At 49.9% G+C, this 25100-nt stretch overlaps 1 protein-coding gene across 1 annotated transcript in view; it reads right to left on the reverse strand.

Annotated features, from left to right (window-relative positions):
- Positions 1-917: 917 nt before the first annotated feature.
- LOC142590115 (diacylglycerol lipase-beta-like) overlaps positions 918-25100 on the reverse strand; it is a 61553-nt gene continuing 37370 nt past the window's right edge. Inside the window, exons 2-14 of the mRNA XM_075701983.1 lie at positions 21287-21421; positions 20840-21008; positions 19108-19254; positions 15047-15243; positions 14276-14366; positions 12592-12742; positions 11880-12105; positions 9100-9350; positions 8187-8430; positions 7496-7628; positions 5019-5159; positions 4394-4512; positions 918-2854 (exon numbers count right to left, since the gene is read on the reverse strand). Of these exons, the coding sequence (XP_075558098.1) occupies positions 2725-2854; positions 4394-4512; positions 5019-5159; positions 7496-7628; positions 8187-8430; positions 9100-9350; positions 11880-12105; positions 12592-12742; positions 14276-14366; positions 15047-15243; positions 19108-19254; positions 20840-21008; positions 21287-21381 (2094 nt within the window). The 5' untranslated portion in view covers positions 21382-21421 and the 3' untranslated portion in view covers positions 918-2724. The remainder of the gene's footprint in view (positions 2855-4393; positions 4513-5018; positions 5160-7495; positions 7629-8186; positions 8431-9099; positions 9351-11879; positions 12106-12591; positions 12743-14275; positions 14367-15046; positions 15244-19107; positions 19255-20839; positions 21009-21286; positions 21422-25100) is intronic.

A 25100-nucleotide genomic window follows, 5' to 3' on the forward strand; every position in this document is an offset into this window, starting at 1 on the left:
TATAAGGATGCAGGGAGACTAGCTCGGCCTTCGATGTGTTACGAATGACAGCAAGCAAGTATCGCGTATAGTACTTCCCCGGCGAACAACCGTTCATGTAACTGTAAGAGCGCGTGTTTCGGTGATTTTTGGCAGCCAATGACTGTGCGTATAGCTCGTTACGTAATCGTTCATCTTTGACGTCAGCGACATGCTTTCCAACTGTCAGTTTTGCGGGGAATGGCACATCAAGGATGAGAACCAGCGTTGTATAAGGCAATATACCGTTATATACCATTATATACCGCAATGTAATAGGATCCTTACGCCTTTGCAGTCAAGTGGAAGTTTTACCGCGGGGCTAACTCCTTTTTCTCTATTCAAACAACACGTAAAACTCAGAAATGGTCTCATAGGACAACCGCTGCACTCCTCCACGAGAGTGCAACTGCCTGTCTCCTAGCTGTCTCCAATTTTCGACCGGAGCACTTTCCTATGGAGTATGTTTACGCTGCACTCTAAAAAAAAAGATTACATTCTCTGGGTCTTTATCTTAACCCACAAACAATATTCGTTATTTCGTGCGCCTGGAAAGCAGCGAGCGCAGTGTTTTTCAAGAAGGGAAACGCAAGCAAGACAGACGACAATTACTGTTTCACAACAAGATACGGCGCCAAAGTGTGTAAACATATTTAGAGTGTAATACTGAGAGGAGTACACTGAAACAAAACATTTTTGCCTACCTTTCTTTTAACGAATAGCGGCTGTCTGTTTAGTCTCTAGGATCAGTTCCACGAGAGGGTAACAAACAATTGCATCACCTTTTTGCTTGGCCATTTCGTCGAAACGCACGCCAAGTGGAGCACGCTGCTTCAGGCGGGAAGCGAGAAGCCCTGGATTCTCACGCATACGCTAAGAAGCAAAACGCACTCAACGCATACACCGATCAAAGTTTATTGTCATTCGCGTAAAGTCTCTTTTGTAGTGGGGTTAAGGGGGGGGGTGATGAAGGAGGCGTGTTTAAAACTAATGAAGGGAAAATGAGACATCCACCCTATCGTAGCAATTGCTACAAAGGAAACCCATACGGGTTCCTCGAGAGAAAAGCCTCGCAGTCTCTCCACCTTGCGGGTTTCCGCAGAACTATTACGCCAAACTCGTGTTTAAAACTCTTTAATGAGAGTCAACTGCTCATATTTACCTACTTTCGACAGCTTCACCTTCCCACCGGGGACGTTTTACGCTATTCGTCCATGAGAACTCTAAAAAGACGGGAGTCAAATGTGGGTGGTACTCCCGCATAAAGCAGTTACTCCCTCATAAAGGAGTTGATCTGTGTTGAACACTCCTTAATTATGGTCAACTGCTCATATTGAACTCCATTTTCTGCGGCTTCACCTTCCGATGTGGAACGCTTTACGCTACTCGTCCATGAGAACTCTTAAAAAGATGGGAGTAAAGTATGAGTGGTACTACCGCATAATGCAGTTACTCCCCTCAATAAAGGAGTTGAAAGGACTCCACTGCTTCTAGGGTGTATACGGGTGGGCGGCAAAGCTGTAACCAAAAGCTAGCTACAGGGCCTTGACACAGTCACCAATGAGAATCCTCAGCCCATGGAGCCAACGTTTCGGCAATGGGGACTCTCCTTCGTCAGGGCATCAACTGACGAAGGCAAATCCCCTTGTCGAAACGTTAGCTCCAGGCTGATGCTTCCCTTGCGAGTTCATTGTGACAAGCAGTTTTGTCGAAGTTGGCCTCGTGGGTTGAGGACCCTCTTGTTCGGCCGCTACTGATGACTCCGAGCCTCCATTTTTGCTGTCAATCAATGTCTTTTATATTGCAGGGTGATTTTTTTTACAACATGGTGAGAAAGAAACAGAAAAAAGAAAGTGAAAAGCTGCAATCGCACTAAGTAGCAGTCTGTTGGGTGACAGTCAGCAGTGAAATTCGTGCCTTTTAACATCACACGAAAGACCGTTGCCCCGCGATAGGTTCAACTATACGCGACTGTCCAGTCACACGTGGTCAGCAGTCTATATTATATGCCTATATATATTTACAGTCGCACGAGATAGAGTGAGAATTGGTTGATGAAGCACGTTTGGCGCACGGTCCTCCTTGAGCAAAAATTACAAGAAAAAAATGAACTAAAACGAAATAAGTATAGTTCCGTACACTTCATACTTGTTCACCGTAAGGTATCTTCTCTTCTTCAGGTGCGTCGATGTGATTATGGCGACACGAAGATGCAGCTTTCACGTATGCTTCCGTGTCAGACTCGACAAACTCCGTGATGTCGAAGTCACCAGATCGTCACGGGAAAGTACGAACTCCTTCAAGCGTGTAATTTCAGGCCCTTCGGAACAGTCCTTCACAACCGACGAAGACGTCTGACACGTACGCGACGTATCCTTTACACGTACGCGATCGCAGGCGATGTGCAGCGACCCCTGGTCGTCACAGATGGCACAAACCGTAGGGTGGTGGTCTGAGAAGGGGTCACTGGAATCGCTCGGAATGGCGAATCTTATACACTCGCTTCTTTGGTTGTGAGCAACTTCTGCTGGACACGTATATAGTTTACGTGATCGTCTGTCAACGCAGCTGGTCTTCATCCGACGCGCAACTGGACATTGCGGACATACCACTGTCAAGACGTCCGAGCGTCATTGACCCATGTATGGTGTCCAATTTGTTCTTCTTCTTGTTCGTCGTTTGGCGCAAGCGAACACATCACGATGGTCAGAGCGCCGTGACGGTGCAGACGCTTCGAAGCGCGTCGTAGAGGACGTCTGGCATGTGGTCCTTGAAGCAGCGTGGACTGATCACGATGTGGTCGAAGTACTCTGGCGACGTCCAAAACATCTCGTACCTGCGGTAAAGCGGGGAAGCATTAGAGCGGCCACACAGCTAGACAACAGCGTGCGTGCTGTGTATGTGTGTGTGTTGGGCACGTCTCTGCTATATGGAGTTGCAAAGATACTTCTTGACGGTCGATGGAACTTCCACAAAATGTAAATCGCGATAAGTAAACGAAATTGAAACGTTAGCATTTCGCGAAGGTTCAGGGGTGCATTAGATGGCACGGTACATACGCAAGGGGTGAGCGGGAATAAGGGAATCCGCGGTTTTCTATTTTTGTTGTTGATCACAAATGTACGAACGAATCAAGTTGCGTGGTCCCTACTCTGCACAATGGGTTATGAGGGCCGACATAGGGGGAAGGCTCCCGATTAGCTGTGACCGCCTGGGTTTCTTCAACGTGCGATAAACGAGAGATATTGCATATTCCACCCCCATTGTAATGCGCAATTGCCGCGGTCGGGATCGAACCGGCGACCTCGTGCTCAGCTGCGCAACACCATATAGCCACCAGGCTACCGCGGCGGATGTATACAACCGTGTGAAGAAAATCGACAAGAAGCCAGCGAACGCACATAGAGGACATTAATGGTCAGGTTTCATTGAAATGTAGAAATAATAGGGGAAATTAAAGTTGGACGAAGAGACAACTTGTTTGAGGTAGGAGTCGAACCAACACTAGTCTAGGTGGAGCCATGGTGGAACCCACGTCCTCCACATTACGCGTGCAGTGCTTTAGCAATTCTACTATTGCGGCGCCCCCTCTAGCGTCAAGTTTCTTGTCCATTTGCGAATGTTCGCATGATTAGCGCTGGAGGGGCTAGCCAGCGCCGCTCATTCACGGCCGTGGCAGTGGTTGTGGAACATCCTCTTAACCGCGGGCTTGAAGTACTATGCATACGTGAGCTTAGGAGGCGGACATTCGCAAAAATGCGGATATGCGTAAGACGTAAATAAGGCACGATCGACACGTCACTTCGTAAGTTGTGATTCGTTTTTTTTTTGTAAACCTGTCTTTTTACATGTCACTCCTTTCATATACATGCTATAGCTAGGTGTATCGCAGACCTCCGTAACATCGAATGGGGATCGCCTTGACCTGGTTATATTGAAGAATAACTTCAGAACAGATAGTCTTGGGGCTCACATCAACATCATCTGACTGCCAGAATGCTTACCGGCTATAGATTTCACGTCTGTGTCATGAGTACGTTGTACGCACCACCACAGACGTAAGCCTGTCGAATGCCGTACCGCGCTTCTGCAGGCAATACACCTCTCCCACCTACCTCCAAGAAAGAGACTGCTCTCGGCAAAGGAGCGCGTATTGGGCGACGCTTGATTTCGAAATGTTCAGCAAGCTGACACTGTCTCCCAGAAATATCTGACAACCGAACCTTTTCGGGTTCGCATCTATGTTCTTCAAAGACACACATCCAACATCTTTACCTCAATTATCCTTATCGCTGCCTCGATATCTAAACATGAGTACCTCCCATTCATTCATCCATGCATCATATACGTATAGCTAACTGGCAATTTCACGTACTCTGCACGTTTCCTTTCCCTGACGAAGTGCAGGATCTTCCCGGGCATGTGCATCTCGGGCCACTCGATCGGGGGAACGCCCTTTTCCAGGATGACATCGAGCGACGCTGGTTCCACTCCCTGTACAAGAGGGGGTGAACAGACCCGCAAGTCAACAGGCGGTATCAAACACGCTTGACACCACGTAGGCACTTGGTTAAGCTCATCTACGCCTAAGCGCAAGCGCCGGGCAAGCGAGGGCGGTCAATTGCCTCCGAGATTTCGGTGCATACAACTTTAAGTCTTATCATCTTTCTAATTGCTTCGCGCGATTAGACACGTGACACACAAGAGGCGCAAAAAGATGACTTGAACCGGTTGGCCTGATGACACAATCTAGGAGGCACATACGGTACAAAACGCGCCGATAACATCGCACGAGCCAGTGAGAACACTTCATGGCAGAGTTTGCGTTATTACACATCTCGGAGGCGCTTATGACACCCAAAGAGGCTTCATGCAACAGGCTGCAGGAACCACTGCAAATACGGAATATCACTTGAAGTAAATACCGCCGACTGAGCTGGTACAACATACGACCGCCCATTGGACGGTGCGAAATGCGGCGAAGCAGGGCGTGTACGTACAGACTTCTCGCGTGGCCTCAGACATTCGGCGAGCTGTCCCGTGGGAGCATTGATCTTCTCGAAGGCCTCCTTGTTCTTCAGCGGAGGCGTGAGCCGGCGGCCACAGAAGAGCGCCTCGAGACCATGCCTATTGAGGACGTTCTGAGAAAGAAAGAAAAAGAGGAATACTTTAGATAGATAAGACCTTTAAGTAGGGTTACATCAATAAAAGCGTCATCTGATAAAGACTAACAAAAGGACATCTAGGATAGTCGAGCTTTTACAGATATCACACAAGCAGTATATGCACAAGTTCACACGAACTTCACGCGAGCTTCTACACATAGTGACTCGCGCACGTGCTCCCCTTTAGAAAATAAAAACAAAGGATTTAGTGCTTATAAGATCGCGTAATATGGTTGGAATCGTCCAATACGACTTTAGACTGTTACTAGCCTGGTTTGCCAAGAAAAAGAAAGAAGAACCTTGAATTTACCGTCATATGCGCACTTCGCGCCGTCCACATGGCGAGCGAGCGAACGAACGAACGAACGAACGAACGAACGAACGAACGAACGAACGAACGAACGAATGAACGAGCGAGCGAGCGAGCGAGCGAATGAACGAACGAACGAACGAGCGAGCGAGCGAACGAACGAACGAACGAACGAACGAGCGAGCGAGCGAGCGAACGAACGAACGAGCGAACGAACGAACGAGCGAGCGAGCGAATGAACGAGCGAGCGAGCGAACGAGCGAGCGAATGAACGAACGAACGAGCGAGCGAATGAACGAACGAACGAGCGAGCGAGCGAGCGAGCGAACGAACGAACGAACGAACGAACGAACGAACGTTTTCCGTGTCGAGTCCAACCACTGAACAACCACGAAAACAGGCGAACGAAGCAAATAAAAACGCAGGTCATTGTGCTTGTGACGGTCCAGGGCCGGTAACAATTTCAAGAAGGCTTTTCAACGACGGCCGAATCGCGGGCTTCAGGATCCGCGTGCGTTCTCAACGAGGGCCGTATTGTAATTAGGGGATCGATTGAAAATTTCCGGGGGAAGTTTATCTAGAGTGAGACGGTCTAGCGTCGATGGGCAAGCCGTGAACTGCCAAATCGTGCAGTTCCGGAGGTCAGGGCCGGGATAATTAATGTAACGATACTACTCCAATGCCAATCCTTTTCCTGCTTCGTCAGTGGCCCGAAGTGCGCTCCGCTCGCGCTATCACCAAGATCTGCATGCCGCGAACGGGTGACGCTTAAAAAAAAAAAAGGAATGGAATAGAGGGAAAGCAGACCCACGTCTGAAAGGTTGGCGTGGTAGGCGTCGGGTTCAAAACCATATTTTGGACGCTGAGGAAAGTCGCGTTCAGCCCGTGGATACGTTTTGTTTTAATCGTCACCTCTTGTATATCCGTTGATTTATTTATTGTGTTCCGGTCTTCCCGCCTCGAACTGACACTTTCCGTGGCATATATCACCGAGTGGTTCACTCTGCATTGATTTCATCCCGGAGCGAATATTCTGGCGGCTGTGACGGAGGCTTTGTGTAATTGACCATGGCATTCACGGTCTGAATGAACACCGATTACAAAACTTATCGCCAAACCGGTGGATGATGCAATGAAAAACGAATTATTAATAAAAAATCTTATTGGCAGATATGTGCGCGAAGCTGGATAAAATTGTGACGCTCATGGTACGGAGAGCACTAGATTTGCGTTTGAGAAGATAATTTTACTTGTTGCTGAGTTGATATACATAAAGAAATTCCTGCAAAACCCATCTCTCGATGAATGTCGACGTTATGATGCGATTAACGTTAAAACAATGTTGGGACGCACCGCGCTGCCACCACCGACACGGATGATTGTTGCTGTTGTTATTGTTGCCTCAGAACATGTATGAGGCATGCATACAGCCGGATGGAGTTTTTCCCGCTGCTTCTTGTGGCAGTTTGGCCATTGTACGTTTAATACAGCTCAGCAGAATCTCGTAGATCACTTCTAGGGCGCAGAAGATGAACGTGATCGTGTCGAATGTTAATCGCACTACGTCAACAGTCATCTTGTTCCTCCTGGAGCTCTCACTCAGTGAATAGCGGAACGTACTCAGTGCTTAGATATTCGGTGACCCAAGTTCGTTCGACGCTCGGTTTCAAACTCGGTTCCCTCAGCGCAGCAGCCTGGAGCTCTGCCCATCGAACCACGCGCTACCCAGCGACCCAACTTGGCGGGAAGACGGTTAGGCGCGGACAAACAGACAGGCATGGGTACCGCAAGCTGTGTGAAGTTACGAAATAATGATACTAACCGCGTTAAAAGAAAAGTTTCACGAGGGGACTTGTCCAACACGGGAACTGAGTAGCAGATAGTAGCAACCGAGTTTCCGTGCTGCAAATTTGCTTAACTTGTTGGTTGAACACAGATATCGGGTGCTTTTCTTTTCTCTCTCTCCCTCTCTCATATTGGTGCAGACTCAACGGTACCGTACCTTGTTCATGTCGCATTGCAGCAGGCAGCTGACCACGTCTCGCTTGAACTTGTTCACCTGGCGGAACCCCAGCCGGCACACTATGTCGTCACCCACAACGATGGTCATCACGAAGTCACGTGTCTCACGAGCCCTGCGAGAGATCGCGTGACGATGTTCATGCTTACGTTTTTTTTTCTTTTTAGCCAGAGGACCAGAGCTAACGGTTACGAAGGATGACAGCGCACGCGGATAAAACCCTCGCGGAAGAACTTGCTTGACATCCCTTGTCCTAATGCTAAGTCACGATCCACGAATGTATTTTTTTTTCTTTCTTTTCTTTAATAAGCGTTCCTTTGAAAGCAACACGCGAAGTAGGCAAACACAGGTTAGACAGACAGACAGACAGACAGACAGACAGACAGACAGACAGACAGACAGACAGAGAGACAGACAGACAGACCAGACAGAACAGACAGACAGACAGACAGACAGACAGACAGACAGACAGACAGACAGACAGACAGACCAGACAGACAGATAGAACAGACAGAACAGACAGACAGACAGAACGAACAGACAGACAGACAGACAGACAGACAGACCAGACAGACAGATAGACCAGACAGACAGACCAGGCAGACCAGACGGACAGACAGACAGACAGACAGACAGACAGACAGACAGACAGACAGACAGACATCAAAATCACCTCTCCACGTCCAGGATTCCTCCTGGTGGCGAGAAAGCGTAGCAGCGTAGATTGGGGAACCGCGGCCTGAGCAGGATGCCAAGCACCGAGGCAACGGCCGCGCCCAGGCTGTGTCCCGTCAGCACCAGGGTGTAGTTTGGGTGCCGGGCCGTGGCCTGCGCCAGGGGTTCGTCCAGCTGGCCCAGGATCTGCAGCGCGCTCTGCAGCACTCCCTGGTGACACAGACCCACGCCGTCTGGCATCTCTGCGTCATAAGAAACGCCAAACGCGCAAATGACGCCACGCCGACGAGCGACGCGTGAGGTCTATACGAGAGGTCCCGTAGATTTCCTGCCCCATGGCCCTTGAGTGCGCTCAAGCTGCAACCTAAACCACACCGACGTGGCGCGTACGACTGCAGCATTAGCACAAGAAGAGACGCTGTACATACATACAGAGCGATGCGTGTGCCCTCTAAAGCGCCATTGTTCCGTACGATATAGAATGTTTATGGTAGCATCACAGTGCAATAGACAAAAGGGCGAGTAAGAAGATCCGGGGCGGCACTGACTAAAACGAGAGCCTCTTGTACAAGAAATATATTGAAGCAAGTGGTAAGGTGTGAACACTGTAGTTCATAGCTGCACGACAACGCAACAAACATAGGCAACGCTATTCAGGGTCCTTAGGTAACGCAACGCCACGAAGAGAGGCAAAGAAAGCTTCGCTTTAAAGAGTAGAGAGAGCGAGAGAGAGAAATGGAAGTTTGAAGCTTGTATCTCTATATATACAATTTTGTCCCTGTCTCTACCACTGTGTCGCACACGTCAACGTACGCTAGCACGATCTGAGGTGATCTATCAGTCACCGAGGTGCAAAGCGAATTCAGCATCTGCAGACGCGGCCGCAGCGGCGATTGCAAGGGTCTGCTCACCGGCCGCGGCAGTCATGGAGTCGGTGAGCGCGTCGGCTACCGACAGGGTTCCCCGGGCCACCACCAGGATGGCGTTGGTGCGGTGGTCCAGGGCCACGTAGAAGGGTACTCGGTACAGGCCGTTAGAAAACGACGAGAAGAGCAGGTCCTCGGGCCGCACTCGGGTCAGGTGCTTGACGGTGGCCGCGTGGCACTCGCAGCAGTTGTCACCGGACACGTTGCCGCTGCTCCCGCGTAGGCACGCGCAGCACCTGCGGTGGTCAGCGGCGCGTTGATCACGTATACGGGGTAAACTTGCAGTCTTTGGCAAAAGTTTACTAGCCACTATACAAAGGTCACGGGAACGATGAGGCACTGTCGTCGGGGGTGCGGCGCGAGGGCGGTCAGCGGCGCTTTGATCACGTTATGAGGTAAACGTACAGTTTATGGCAGAAGTTTGCGAGCCACTATACAAAGGGGGCGGCAGAAGGTTAGGTGGGCGGATGAGATTAAGAAGTTTGCAGGGACGACATGGCCACAATTAGTACATGACCGGGGTAGTTGGAGAAGTATGGGAGAGGCCTTTGCCCTGCAGTGGGAGTAACCAGGATGATGATGATGATGATGATGATGATGATGATGCGAAGGTCATGGGAATGATGAGGCACTATCGTTGGGGGTGGGGAGGAGGGGAGGGCGACGACTCAAAGCGACGTGGGGCAACGACAAAAACTACAACATAAAAGACATTTTTAGCCCGAAGAAGCATCGTAAGCGATAGCAAGTTTTAATGTTACGTTCGAGCACCTCGCGCGCACTGTTCTATAACGATACGCGGAGGTATACGTGACATGATGCGAAGCGGTGCGCGAAACTGCTGCTGCGCTGTGGGAACCGCGCCCTGACAGATACCAGACGTGTCACAACTCTGATGCGACGAGGAACGCCGGCAGACGGCGCTACTATGGGTGTCGCTCCTCGATGGTGCAGGATTAAGGTTCCTAGATGAAAACGAGTTTTATCTGGGGACCTTAGTGCAGGAGATGAGACAGAGGAAAAACCGTCGGTGATTGTCAGCGCCCAGAGAAAGTGTTAGATCTAGCTTGACGTTTACTATCCGTTGCGCTCAGAACCAATCTATGCCCCTCGGCGTGGCATGCACGCAGCTCCTCCGCAGGAACGCTGGAATGTTTGCGCGTGCAACGCTCTTGCCGGAAGCGGAAGCCAGAACGCTGTTCTGGTTCCGGCTGAGCCGATTGACCAGATCCTGGCGGTGCATCCACTTGGCTTCGTCATTTCAATGATGATGATGATGATGATGATGATGATGATAGTGATTTATAGGAGGAAGTGGCGCTTAATTCTGCAACCCTTGAGGGAGCAGGGCGCGGCGTCGTCAGGGGAGAGGGAGATGGGGATGTCGCTTTGATGCATCACCATTTGAACAGTCGTGGGAACGTAAACCCGTCCATCGTCTTGCGTCCTGCATGTGTGCGGTAAAAGAAGGCGGAGGAGTCCGGCGCATCCAGCTAACCGTAAACCAACTGTAAACCATGAAACCAACCGTAAAATAATTGACACCCTTAAATGTAACACAAAGGTGCGTAACTCGCACTCTTATTAGGCGTAAGGGTTGGAGGTATAGACTGATTTACACCCTTTTTTCCACCCTTTAAGAGTACATTATTTTAGACTGCACGGTAAAAACTAATGCTGACGCATCATTGTCGCGTGAATCCTATTGATCGCCCTCATTTTTGCAGCCAAATGCACTGCGCGGCTCTGGAGGCACTCTAACTTTACCCGCGCGTGTCGCACATGCGCCGTCGATACCAGGACAGCATGGCGGCGGCGTGAACGTGCCTCGATTGTCCGTATAATTGCTATCACAATAAAGCTTCGACAGAAACCATGACAGGACGATTGTCAAAGCAAAGTGATAGTTTTTTTACGGTGCGTAGCCTACTGAGTGAGGTATTCTGCTGCGGACACTTACCCCCGTATTCAGAAATGCACCTTGACTTGAAGCCCACGCTTGACTTGGTCAAAGTAACGCCTGACGTCAAGACGGCGGAGGAAACGCAATGAGCGTGCTGGGCGCATTCGCGTTAGGCGTCATCTAGGTCAACTCAAGCATGGGCTTCCAGTTAAAATGTCTTTCTTAATACGGGGGGTAATTTCGGTTACCGCTATGAGGCGCGCTGGTGTTGTGATGTTGCACTGTCTCTTCAAACATGAAAACCCATTACAACCCTCACGAACACACACTGTGCACAAGCACCGCCCCACCAAGCCATCACATTTGGTCACACAGTCTTCGGAATCGGCTCAGTTACTCGGCCTGACACTGCCGTCCACGCAAAGCAACGCGAGAAGCCAAATAAATCTGCGCTTTCTTAAAGGACAAGAGAAACACGCTGCATTGGCACTGACTTTCAGCTGGTATGTCGTCATCTCTTAGGTAACGAAAGGCCCGGTCTTGCATTGTGTGGAGTACATACTTCGGTGCGGCAGCACGACGGGTGCAGCAACTTGGGACGGTACACGCGGCCAGTTGCCGAGGGGCCCTGTACGTACTTTCATGCTCCCACGCTTAGCGGCGAACAGTGTTAAAACTGGCTTTACAGGTCTACTGTGCGACCATAAAGCGAATGTGCTAGTTGTGAATAGACCATGCCTAATGAGATTAGTCACCGTTGTGGAAACTTCGACCATCGCGATTACATTACTTTGTGCAGTCGAAACGCGCCGGCATGCTCTCAAATTGTTGAATAGATCTGGCACAGCACGTGATCGTGTACCTGATTCCAGCCCACAGGTCGCAGAAGCCCGTCAAGAGGTGCGACGCCATGTACGCGGGCCAGCCGTAGATGCCCCAGGCGAACTTGAGGTAGTACAACGCCTGCTCGGGATTCATCCACGCGTGCGGCCCCGTAGAGGTCGCGCCAGCCACCGGGCACGGTGCTGCCGACGCCGCCACCGCACCGGCCGGCACGCCATTGCTGCAGGGAGCCTTGTCCACCGGCGCTGCACACAGGGAGCGGAGTGGCGCCCAGTGTTCTTTATACATACCAGTTCGAAAACTCAGCTTCAATCCTTTCTTTCTCTCTGTGTGTGCATGTGTGGTCGTTAACTGAGTGACGCGGGCCACAAGGCTCATGACCAATATACAGTAGGCCTCCGAGATGGGGAGGTGCACGAGGGCTCAGATCTCGGGGGCCCTGCTTTATGAATCGCTATCGAAAGAGTGCTCGAAGCGGTTCACATTGACCCGCCTTCTAACCTGATCCGTCCTCAACACAAGAGCCCAATCGTCTACCGACTCACTCGACTGAACCAAGTGCAGTCTGACAGTGTCCACCTACCCCCCCCCCCTTATACTTGTACCTCAACACTTTAACAAATGAATTTCAATCACTATTATAGAGCCACATTCCCAGCGAGATATTTAGACTCATGTTTCAGGCAGCGGTGCCAGGGCGCACGCTCAAGTGCGCGCATGCGCGAACTCACCGGAGGGAGAATAGTCGATGGTGCAGTAGGGAACCATCATGCCCTCTCGCGACTCCTCGGACGTGGAGCCCATGCGCGCCAGCTGGCGGCGTTGCTTCTTTCGCAGAAGGACCAGCGCCGAGAACATGTCCGATGGCGTGACGTCCACGTCCTGCGGACCAGTATATGCAGGGATCAGGTTGCTTCGCTACACCGCAAACTGATTTACGTCTTTAAGGGTTCTTAATGGTGCAGAGCGGTCCATAACTCACACCCTTAAGGGCGTAATGGTTTGAGTTATAACTACACTGTTAACCGATTTACACTATTACGAATGCTTTCTGTCCATAACTGTCACTTTTACCCCCCTTAAGGTTGTGAGTTATGGACAGAATGCATTCGTAAGGGTGTAAATTGGTTAACAGTGTAGTTAAGCTAGTGTGTGCCGCACACGTTCGGGCCCTTTACAGTGCGACGCTTCGATGTTAAACCGTTGAGCGAAAAAGTGTTACGGGGCCCTTGGCCGGGACGTAATGTCAACGAACAGCGAGCCATGAAGGCTCTCTCTCGCGAATGTTTAGTTAACGCCGGCCTAGATTCAACGCTGTCGACGGGCCCTTTGGAACTGAGCTTGTGTATACAGTCTCACCCTACTGCCTTACTGTGATCATCATATTCGCCGAATCTCTCTGTTTCTCCTCTTCAGAGCGGAAGGGTAGCAGGCCGGAGGATATCGCCTAAGGCCGACCTATCTGCGTTTCTTCACTAAGTTCTCTGTCTCAAAGTCAGCGCCATCATACATGGTGCTCGGGGAGGAGGGAGGATCCGCACGCCAAAGCAGGTGTTTATCAAAACGGGGAAAATTATTGCGAAGCAGAGAAAGCTCTCGGCAAGGTCATGAAAAATCATTTTCAGTATTTGGGTTCGCCTTAAAAAATCACATTCTTGCTTATAAATCCGGCAAAATAATGCAACAGTCTCAAACTAGACCTAATAATGTCTACAATATATAAAAACCCCGAAAATATATGTAGTATTTAATTAAGGACATTGAAAACAAAATTCGATTTCCCTGGTTTTGTGAGGAGCTTGAAGTGTTAGGCAAACTGAGAAGTTTGAAAATAGCCTGCCTGTTTATTGTCTATGCAGTAAGGGTTCATTTAAGGTGAGTCACCTGACCGTAACATAATCGAGGGCGGGTGCGGGGGAAGAGTTAGTCCTGAATCCTATAGGCACATAGGCCACATCGCTCGCAACGAAGTCCGACTATCCGCCCCCCTTCACGAGTGAGAGGCGCAGCTACCGGGCAACTGGCGCTCGCCCATTGGTGCAAGGATGGGACACCGCGGGCGCTGCTCACCACTCTCCACGGCTGCTCCCGCCCCTCGGATCAAGAGCGACTCGACCTAAGGGGCTTTAGCTCGACCAGCTCGACCACCTCGACGTGCTTCGACCAAAGAAGCAGGAGCGCTGCTTCTACGACATGCCCGCGCTATAGGCAGCGCTACCCCGACCTAACGGAAGAAAAGCCGGAACGTTCAGCTCGCAAACGCGCAAATAAGGAGTCACTGTATATAGCGCTTCACAGCACGACACTTGCCGTCAAAGAATTTTTCAGCAGTAATGTTTTTTTTTTCATTATCCCCGGCTCTATATGAGAACCTCTACGATGTGACAGCGTACGCATACGTTCCGTGGCGCTCACCTCGTAGAAGAGCGTCGTGTATTCGGCCATGTGCTCGTACGCCTCCGTGCTGTCTTCCGTGTCGGTCGCGCAGCAGAAGAATCGGCGCAGCCTGCGGGGAAAAGCGAGAGGGCGAGTTTTTTTTTATTTTTTACTTCTTGCACGTTCCCGCAGTTTGTTCTCTAGCCTATACTGCACTAGCCCATCGGCCCATCGAAGAGTCAGCATGCCAGCACGAACGGACGGGACAAGAAAGGGCCCACATGCGCGACGTAAACGGACCATGTAACTATGCTTACCTGAACCCGACCAAGCCTGTCCAGTCGCGTCATTTTTCGGGCCGAAAATTGGTCGTCGGAAATTCGTGTAAACGCTATACGGGCCGAGCAGGGTGAGAGCGTCGAGGCGGGTTCGGTCAACCCGCCTGCGAGGGGTGGGTCGACTCGCTAATAAAACCGCTCGACAATCGTATCGAAAAAAATAACGCAATGATATGATACCCCATCAATCCCATATCCAATAATTCCATAAGACATATGAAAACATATTGGTTCTTACATATGATCCTACATATGTTTCATAGGGGAGCATTGCATTTTTGTGTGCTTTATTTTTAGATAGGGTGAAATGCAGGTAAGTGCTGTCGGTTAGAGCTCGACTTATGACCAGACCATAGCTCGCACCTAGCTCATACAAACGAAGCTTATATGTCACGTGCCGGTCAGAAAACCATTGCTTCTTTTTTGTGTAACTGCACAGTATATACCACGTCCTTGTGGAGTGCGCGCGCACCTGGCCAACCACAGGCGTCTTCGTCGGCGGTGCCCTTTGTCCGAGGGTTCCAGGAAGAACCTTTGGACGTCGCGGCTGACCTGCACTGCCCCGAGGTCCCGGAACGGGTTGTGCTTCAGCGATCCGGCCGGGTCGTACAGGGCGTAAACACACAGCAGGAGCACCAGCAGGAAGCACCAGGCCACGATCACCAGAGTCTGCAGGACGTGTGAGGGAGGTCGGTGTGAGCAAAAACAATCAGGAGAAAGGGAAGGAGGACTTCATACAGTCACAGTTGAGTGAAATAAGGGGTCTAGGCTAAGGGGTCCGGCTAGAGAAACGAAAGAGAGCTGTAAGGCGGGGGCTATAGATAACGCGGACACGACGAGTGAATCGAAAGTATACGCGTGCTTTCGACTTACTGTCGCACTTTATTTTCGCCTCTCTTTCTGCGTTCTTTTTTTGCTTGCACTATTCTACGGTGCAAAAGAACCAAATGCATTTTGCCCCGTTTCTACTCCACATACTGTACTTCAGGGTAAACAAGGGGAAGGCGGGAGACGGAAATTCACGACGATGAGCAAAACGAGAACATGGTGAAAGCAGGAGCCAACGTTTCGACAGGTGGACTTGTCTTCTTCAAGGCCTTGAAGAAGGCAGGTCCACTTGTCAAAACGTTTGCTCCTGCTTTCGCCTTGTTCTCGTTTTGCTCGCATACTGTATTTGCAAGATAAAATAAAATATACTCAGTCAGCGCTGTCGTTTCGTCGTCGTCGTCGTCGTTATTGTTATGATTAAACAATTTCATGTCCAAAGCAGGACGCGAAGCCCTCACCCAACCAATTTCTAATTACCCCTGTCGATTGGGTCACCCGGCTGCGTCCCGGGCCTGAAAATTTTCCTAATCACATCACCTCACCCTTGTGCGCACTGAGCTGCGTATCCCTTACCTTGTCGTCCGTTCCGTTACACTGACAGACAACCGGTTATCTGCCCTACGCATTTCATCGCCTGTCCAAGTCCACTTTTTCCTTTCTATCTCAGCTGTAGGTTATGTCAGTCCTTGCCAACAGATACCTACAAACGCTCCAATAACAAAGGGAGTCACTGGCACCCCTTTTGCGGGAGTAAATGATTGTCCCACATCTAGCTCCCTTTACGAATCTTATTACTCTCCTCCAGATCATACGTTAACACCGTTCGTTTCTAAGCGGAGTAATAACACTCCACTGGGGAGTATACGAGAACACTGGAGGGTGTAACCAGTTGTGCGGTGCACAGAGTTACTCTCGCAAAAGGAGCTGCCAGTGACTCTCTCTACCGTTCTCACTGCTTGTTAATTTATCAGCACGTTAAGCGGCAGCGGCGAAGACAACAGTGAAAGAGGAGTGGACCTGTCTGGCGCAGGAGGAGGTGGCGATGACTGTTGGACGTTTACGAGGTTTACACGGAAGTGGCCATTCTACACCAGGTGGCTCATGGGTGCCGTCATCATAACAGACCAGCGATGCCTGGTGGAGCACATTCAGGCATGCGCGGCGGTCCGCATTGGAGATTCTCCGCATTTAGGGGCTCTTGACGCATCCACCATTATTTAGGTTCAGGAAAACAGTCCGTCCTTCCGGACGGACCGTCTTTCTCTCTGTCCCGGTCGATCTATCCCGGTATCCATCTCAATCGAACAATCGAAGGATCTATCTATATATTACTCAGTTAGATCAGCCGTTTCTGGCGATCTAAATTTCTTCGAAAGGATGCTCTCTGTGCGTTATTAGCCCAATATTTTTTCCCCTGTTCAATCGCTGCATGCTTTACGGCGTGAATGCCCTCTATAGCATAGCGCCGCTGAAGTTGCAGGCGAACTCAGCGCAGGTTCAGATTCAGTAAGGCAGCCGGGCATTGGTCGGCTAGTATATAGGCACCTACGCCAAACAGAAATGTCGATCGTCAGAGCCAATTAGTCGGCTAGTATATAGGCACCTACGCCAAACAGAAATGTCGATCGTCAGAGCCAATTAGTGTTATAGACAAATAGATTTGCAAACGACAGCCTCGTGATACACGGCGAAGTGAATATCGAGCGAGTGACAAACCCCAGAGTCACAGGTGTGGGTCCGGATGCTCCGTAGACAATGGAGGCGAGACGAGAGGCAGCGGCGCGTGATCGCGCCGCGGGAAGTGATGACGAAACGCGGATCAAGGTCAGCCGAGAAGTGGGAGAAGAAACGCAAATCGGGAAGTACGCCGTTGCGTCACAATCGCATATCTACGCATCTTGGAGGGTCGCCTGTTGCAGGAGTTGGCTCCCGTATACGTGCCCTCTTATTGTACAGTCTCATCGTGGTGACCTTTACGGAGGCTGTGCTTCCGGTATCTCGCCGTCTAGCACGCTAGATAGACAGCTACGCGGACAGCGGTCATCTTATTAGGTCTCGTTTCAATTCTGACGAAGCCGGTAGAAAAAGAGTTTTGGGAAGAAGACAGCATCGAAGTCGAAAATCATGCAGGCTGCTTTGCTCTTCAAGCAAGATGGCGGCTGAGCAGAAGGCTTAGAAACTGGACGAAGAAGTCGCTGGCGTGCAAGAAGGCGTAATCGGGATTTCTTGTGAGCTTAATCTAAGCCGCACTGTGCTATTCGTAGGCTCGCACGAAGACGGCTTACGAAGGCAAGAGTGGCAGTTTCTTCATTTCGGGAATAAGCGTATAATTTACTCATACGAGACTTGGCTCAATGTTCCTCGTTAGTGTATACGTTCAAGTAAAGGCAACAGGCGCGCTATTGTATCGCTTTTATTTGTTAATATTCATCACGGCCGGAAGTCTAAATCGATCGAGAGGAGGTTCACGGAAGCTATTCAATCAGAACTGCGACAGACCAGAGATCGAACTGCAACATGCCGTGACTCGAGGCTCGAAATTTCTGCAAGTAAGCTACACGGACATGAGCGGACCACTAAAAAAATAATAATAAGCGCGTACAGTTGGCGTCAGAAGTTTCTGGAGAGTGGGATACGAGAAAGTACTGAATATCGGTGCCGCCTATAGCTTGGTGTAGTACTCGGATTTTCCAGCGTGTACATGTGTGCGTGGGAACCGCATGTAACTGTTCTACACGTTTACTGGCTTCAGTCATCAATTGCTTGGAAATTCAACGTTCCCCCAGATTGCGCTATTCTTGAACGCATCGAGGTTGAACGTAAATTCTAGCTACATTGGTTCATTTATACAGACTGGCGCAGAAGTCTTAAGAAAGACAACAGTGCCTGCGAGAGGTGTCGTATGTGGGCAGCGTCATTACGCTGTCTTAGGTTCATTCATTCAAGTCTGTCTACTACATATTGTACTTCCGGATACATATACCAGTAGTGATCGCTGGCGCTTGCGTACATTGGAGAATGCACGACACTAATCGTGACGAGAGCACTATGTCATAAGGCACCTCGTTCGCTATAAATATTTAGGCAAGGAACGTTCGAGAAATTTGAAGTAATTTACGGTAGCGTCTTGCGCCTATAGCGACAACTTGACAGCGGAAGTAATCCGGTGAAAAACAAACACCGGTGATTAAAAAAAGAAGTGGAACAATGAATGACGTGTGGCGACGTAATTCCCATCGCATATTAAATCCAGTTTCTACATTAACTCTACATTTCAATGAAGAATGAACTGTCAACTTCCCCTGTGATTTTCATCAATTTTTGTTTGTTGGTTCCTGCATGGACGCAGGAAATGAAGAGCGCGCTACTGCACCGTACAGTGTGCGCTGTTTAGAAACCTTTCTTGCTTTTTTTTTTACCGGCTGTGGTTGCTCAGTGGCTATGGTGTTGGGCTGCTGAGGTCGCGGGATCGAATCCCGGCCACGGCGGCCGCATTTCGATGGGGGGCGACAGCACCCGTGTGCTTAGATTTAGGTGCACGTCAAAGAACCCCAGGTGGTCGAAATTTCCGGAGTCCTCTACTACGGCGTGTCTCATAATCGGAAAGTGGTCTTGGCACGTAAAACCCCATAATTTAATTTTTTTTTCATTCTTTTTCCACGCGGCGATGTGTTGTGGAAGCAAGCGTCATACAGACTACCGTACCTCCAACTGCTGCCAGAGGTCCAGCGGCACGCAGGAATCCCTGTAGAAGAAGACCTTGGCCGTGCCCAGGGCGTGCCACACCATCTCGGCGAGCAGCATGAAGCTCCTCGCGTACAGCACCGGAACCTGCGCCCTGCGCGTGCTGCTCTGCAGTTGTAGGGAAACGAAACGAGATGCAAATAAGCGTCGACGAACATCCTGACAGAAATGGCACTGGTCTCAAGGTTACAGAAGGAGGCGCGTGTTGTCTCGATAACGTATGCGTTAGTCTTGCCAATGCTTTTCCAGATCTCCCATTTGCGGTTGGTCGCTCGCCGGGCTATACGCGCATCGCAACTGCATAAGGAACACTCTCGAGAAATTTTGCGAACAATGGGGCCAGGCGGTGGAGAGAAAGAGGCTGTAATGATGGAAAGGCGGAGAAGGTCGGTTTGCAGAGGACACAAGGGCGTATGCTTCCGACTGTCTACTCTTCGCTGAAGCAGGGGCAACGAGGAGGCAGAGGGGGCAGAGGAGGCAGGGAATGATAAGGGTGTGAATAAAAAGATGAAGGGGGTGATGATGGTGATGGTGCTCACGATGCTGCTGCTGATGATGATGATGATGAAACGAATGCATCATGTCACTCGCATGCATACTTGAGCTGGACAGGCAGCAATGATCCTGGTTGATGGAGACTAACCACCACTGTCTCCGAACCAGCCACCCAAGTACGGGCAGGGCCTCGTATGCGCGCGCCAATTGGTCTTAGTTTGCGAATAAGATACAATTGCAATTTCGCGCGTCCTATCTTCTTGGAGTAATCTGTGGCGGGCGCAATGCATGGTGGGCAAGTTAAAATGTTTGGTGGCTTCGTTTGCGCTCTGTTCTAACCTCCTTGGTTCTCGCGCGCTTAGTACAGGAAGTCGCGTAATCTATAAAGTTCCGGATACGTGCGGAAACTACAGAGGCAGCACGAAGCGTTCACTCGCTGCTGATGCCGCTCTTCGTAGCGCCCGAGTTGTGACAACGAGTGTACACAGTCATCGAGTGATATCTGTTTATGTTGCCTGTGCGTGCGCTACAATCATCATCAGCAGCAGCACCACCACCATCATCATCATCAGCCTATTTTATGTCCACTGCAGGACGAAGGCCTCTCCCTGGGATCTGCGCCAACCCGATTCCAACTAGCGCCCGCAAATTTCCAAATTTCATCGTTTAATTGCAATTTAAACGGCCGGTAAAACTACGACCCCTTACTCCGTGTATTCGTCAAATACATAGCAATCGCAATCAATGCTTCGCCTTTCGGGCGAGACTGCAACTTTTCTGTTGTCGTTGTGTTGTCGAAGACAGCGCATGCGATTGTGGCACCGCTGAAACAGCATATATACAGGTGGAATTTCAATGCTACAATGATTACTTGTGAATAAAGGGAAAATCAGACATCCACCCGTTCGTAGCAATTGCTACAAAGGAAACCCATACGGGTTCCTCGAAAGAAAAACCTTATAGTTGAAGAAAAATTCGTCCTGGTCCGGGACTCGAACCCGGGACCACCGCCTTTCCGGGGCCGCTCTACCATCTGAGCTAACCAGGCGGCTAGCAGATGGCAGGGCGAAGATGAATTTGTCGACAACAAATTGTTGTTGTTTGTTTAAGCTGTTATTTCCAAATTTCCTTTTGCATGCAAGCATCATCGGGCAGCAAAGGGCACACGTGAGCCGCAAAGACAGAAGTCCTTGCTCACCGCGACGATGCCTCCCCGGCTGGAGATGGCGGTGAGCGCGAGGTCCGAGCCGATGACCAGCAGGCAGAAGACCTGTGCGCCGAGCTGGTAGGCGAACGCGAGCCAGTCGGAGTCGCCGCACAGCCACAGGGGCCGATGCTCCCAGAGGAGCAGGCCGGATGCCACCAGCCTGCAGCCAGATGGTGTGCGCGTGACGTCACCGCGGTCATATTCCGGGCTCACACGCGTGCAGTAGCGAGTGCGGAACAACGATCTATATTTGCATTCGTCTGACAAAAAAGATATTCGTTACTTGCGTAGAAAATTGTCACGTGTGACGACAGTCAGCGTAAAGGCCAAAGTATATATATATATATATATATATATATATATATATATATATATATATATATATATATATATATATATATATATATATATATATATATATATAAATCGCGGACTCACCATCCTAGCCTGCAGATGGCTTCCAGGAGCGGTGGCAGGTGCAGGTCGTCGTTGGCGATTATCCACCGCCGCCGGAAGAGCACAATGCTCGGCATGGCGAGTCTGCTCTGCTGTATGCGCTTAACCAAGTCGAACCTGCACACCAGAACGAAGAAATATCTTGCAGACACTTTCCATTCGTAGACCTTGGCGTCTATATAGGCTAAATGTATCCGAGAGCTACTGTGGCAGCGCTTCGCGGTTTGTGCCAAGAGAAAAATATTTAAGTAGCGCGCGCATTAGATTAAGCTGTGGCCGCGTTGGATTAAGCGGCCGCGTGACTTTAGGTGGGGGAAAAATACACTAGTTCGCCGTCTCTTTCCAGCCCGTTCGCTTCTATAGCGACGTGCCCATTGAGCTACCCGCTGGCTACGCCACTGGAGTGGAGGGTCTGAAGCAAGAGATATATGACCACCGCATCCCGCAGCTTCAAACCTCTCAAGTGGCGAGTCCCGCCGCTGAAAGACGATACGTTTGCGTCTTCCGTAAACCAAGTAACGCGTTTCTTATTCGCGACGGCGCTGTTGCGGCGCTGTTGTAGGAGCACGTGATGTTACGACTAAGAAGAGTTGAGAAACGATGGATGGATGGATAGAAGGATGGATGGATGCATAGAGTTTCTCACTATAACACCTAGAGGGTAATCTGGCGCCACCGTCTATGGGAGTTTCTTAAGGGGGCACCGTGCCGTCATGGGAATGACGGTATATGTGTCTGCGAGGCTCGTGTTGGCTGGTGTTGTAAGAGGCTTCGTCTAAAACGTGGATATGGCTACGCAAATAACGCGTTCTCAAAGTAAAATCTTCATAAAATGTTTCCATTCACGCATATTACATCTTTACTCACCCACGATGCATGACCAAGCGAAGAAAAGCAAGAACAGACGACCAACTGTTGCAAAGCGAGCGCGAACCTTGTCGTCTGTCCTCCAACTTTAGCGGCCCGCTGATCCTTTTTACGTAACATGTAGTCGTACACACAATAACAAGTTCTCATAGTTAAACAAAACATGTTTTCGCATAATAATAAAGCTAAAACAGCTTTTCACGTGCTGTTCTAGCAGAAAATGAATCATTGTGACAGACGGAACGGTACTTGCCGAGCGCGTCTTCAAGGTGTCCTGTCTCTACGGGAACGATGCCAATCCGAATCCACAATATACCGGCATTCCCATGCATACCACAGCGCAGCAGCGCCAGATTTCCCTCTAGGTAATGTAGTGAGAAACTCTATGGGATGGATGGATGGATGGATGGATGGATGGATGGATGGATGGATGGATGGATGGATGGATGGATGGATGGATGGATGGATGGATGGATGGATGGATGTTATGAGCGTCCCCTTTGGAACGGGGCGGTCGGTTGCGCCACCAAGCTATTGCTATTATACTGCCTAATGTCCTACATACATAAAAAGGAAGAAGAAGAAAAAACACGATGAACTCCCACAACCAAATTTTCTGATCACCTATCGCGAACTTTGCTTTTGTACGTCTCCGTTTTTTGTCGTTTCCCTGCTTTTCTTCCACCGATCTTCAGATCGCCTCTAACTAATCCCTACTGCGGACATGTTTACTTTTCCACTACTCTCACTGACCCCAAGCGCTTCAGGAAGCCAGACGAGCCTAAATCGACTGCTGGGCAGATATCGCCACCTTCTAATAAAACATGCTCCCTCGTTTCCCTAGCTTTTCCGCAGCAAGCACATGCTTCTTCTCCCTTCTTATATCTCGCTTTATATAGGTGCGTTTTCTAAGGCATCCCGATCTCACTTCGAAAAGTAATGAGCTCCCTTTGAATTATCATAAATTGTTTCTTTCCTGGTTTCGTTTTTTCCTCTTAAGTAGTTACTCATGGCAGGTTTCTTCTCCACTGCCGCCACTGCACAGATACCTCAACACTCTACCTAGAATCATGTGTTCACCAGCGCCCCCTATGGACGAGCTGTCGAGCGTCGTGTGACCAAGGTAGGGTGGCTAGTAACCAAGGTGCGGCGTCGATGCCATTACATACGGTGGTGGAGAACAAAAAATTAAGAAACTCGAATGGCGGGCGATTACCTCTGAAGGCAAGATTAACAAACCGGTTTTCAACAGTTAAATACTCGCCTAAAATTATAGCTCAAAGTGACATCACCTTGTTTTAGCGTGTGCGCGCGTGCGTCCGTGTGACAAAGGCTGGTATGCGGGCTAGTGCCCTTGCTGACGTCACCGTAGCTCCGCTCGCAGCGCCGCCATCGGCCTCGCATCATCGAGGCCAATGGAGGCCCAAGAAGCGAGCTTCGTCGACATTGCCGCGCCGTAAAATAGGTGTTATAATGCTTACAGCGATAGCCGGCTGCAGCGAATGTGGCTATAGAAGGTCACCAAGCGTGTCGCGTTTAAGAAACGTGGCCGTCAGCGGCCGTAGTGCGACAATGTACGGAAGTGCCGGTATATGGGCGTTGCTGCACACGACACTGCGCGTCGACCGCTTTTTTTTTTATGCGCACTGTGCACGTTTAAATATGCCTCCACGTGCGCAAGGTCAAGCGTTCGGGAATGACCTCGAGGCATGGGAGGCACTTTGTATTCTATACTGTCCTCGTTGGGCAATGCAATGCGGTGTGCCCCAAAAACGCAAGGACTAGTATATACCCGGCGATCTCTGTATACGTCGTAACTTCTGGATTCTTGGACGCAGAATGCGATGGCTTCGTCGTAGTTAAGAGATTGTTTCTTTTTTTTTTTTTTTTTGCGGTGTCTAGAGGCCACATAATTGCCCGGCGGTCAAGTGAGACAATGAACGTCTGCACTTTATTTATAAAGTATACGACGTGGTCCTTGTGTAGGATGCGCGAGTCATCGGTGTCGTCCTGGACAACCGCTATATAGCGCTGCCTTGTGGCTTGAAGTTGCGCATTCTGTGAAATCCGTGACGTCAGTGCGGGTGCTATCAGGCGGGAGCTTAACGATGGCGTCGCCCCGCATCTTTCTTTTTTTTCTGACGTCGCTTAAGTCTTACACCATTTTCCTCCTCTCTCGGTATAAGCGTCATTTCTGAGGATTACAAAAACGTAATTGCTGTTTTTTTGTGTGCGTTCTTTTGCGGTTCTTGTGCAGATGCAAACCCAATTAACATATTTTTGGATGTCGCTGGACCGTGCCCGAGAAAAAAAGTCCTCGGAGGGGAACCGAGCGATGGCTTTAACACCTCTGTGAACCGGTACTGCCTAGTACTGCCAAAAAAGTACGAGGGCCAGACGCATGGTCCCGGTGACGCTCGTGTAACTTTGTTCCCGATTCCCAGACGTAGAAAGTCCGCGAATGCTAAAGACGTAACTATCTTTTGAACGTGGCAAACGCAGTTCTCCGAAAGCCCGCAAGGTGGAGCAAGATTCGCGAAAGAAAAAAAAATATCTTCCACCATAGTGTAGCATGAAGCTACAAGAGAAACTGACCCATAAGGATTCCTCTGAAAGCATCCTGACCAGTAGAATTTTTTTTTCTTCAACCGCGAAGGTTCTTTATTTTTTCTGAGAAAGTCGTACGAGGCGTCTCATTTGTAGTTTCGCGATACATTGTAAAATAATTTACGCCCTTAAATGTGAATAACGGCGTAAATCAGTATATATATCTCCCCACCCTTACACCCTTTCTTCCATGTAAGGCTATGGGTTGTGTATTACAGCCTTAATAGCTCGGGGCCGGTACTCCAATTTAGGTTGACGTGAAGAACCCCAAGTGATCAACAGTAATCCGGGGCCCTGCATTACAGCGTGCTTATTACTTGCA

The sequence above is a fragment of the Dermacentor variabilis genome, chromosome 8, assembly GCF_050947875.1.
Source record: "Dermacentor variabilis isolate Ectoservices chromosome 8, ASM5094787v1, whole genome shotgun sequence".
NCBI classification, from domain to species: domain Eukaryota; kingdom Metazoa; phylum Arthropoda; class Arachnida; order Ixodida; family Ixodidae; genus Dermacentor; species Dermacentor variabilis.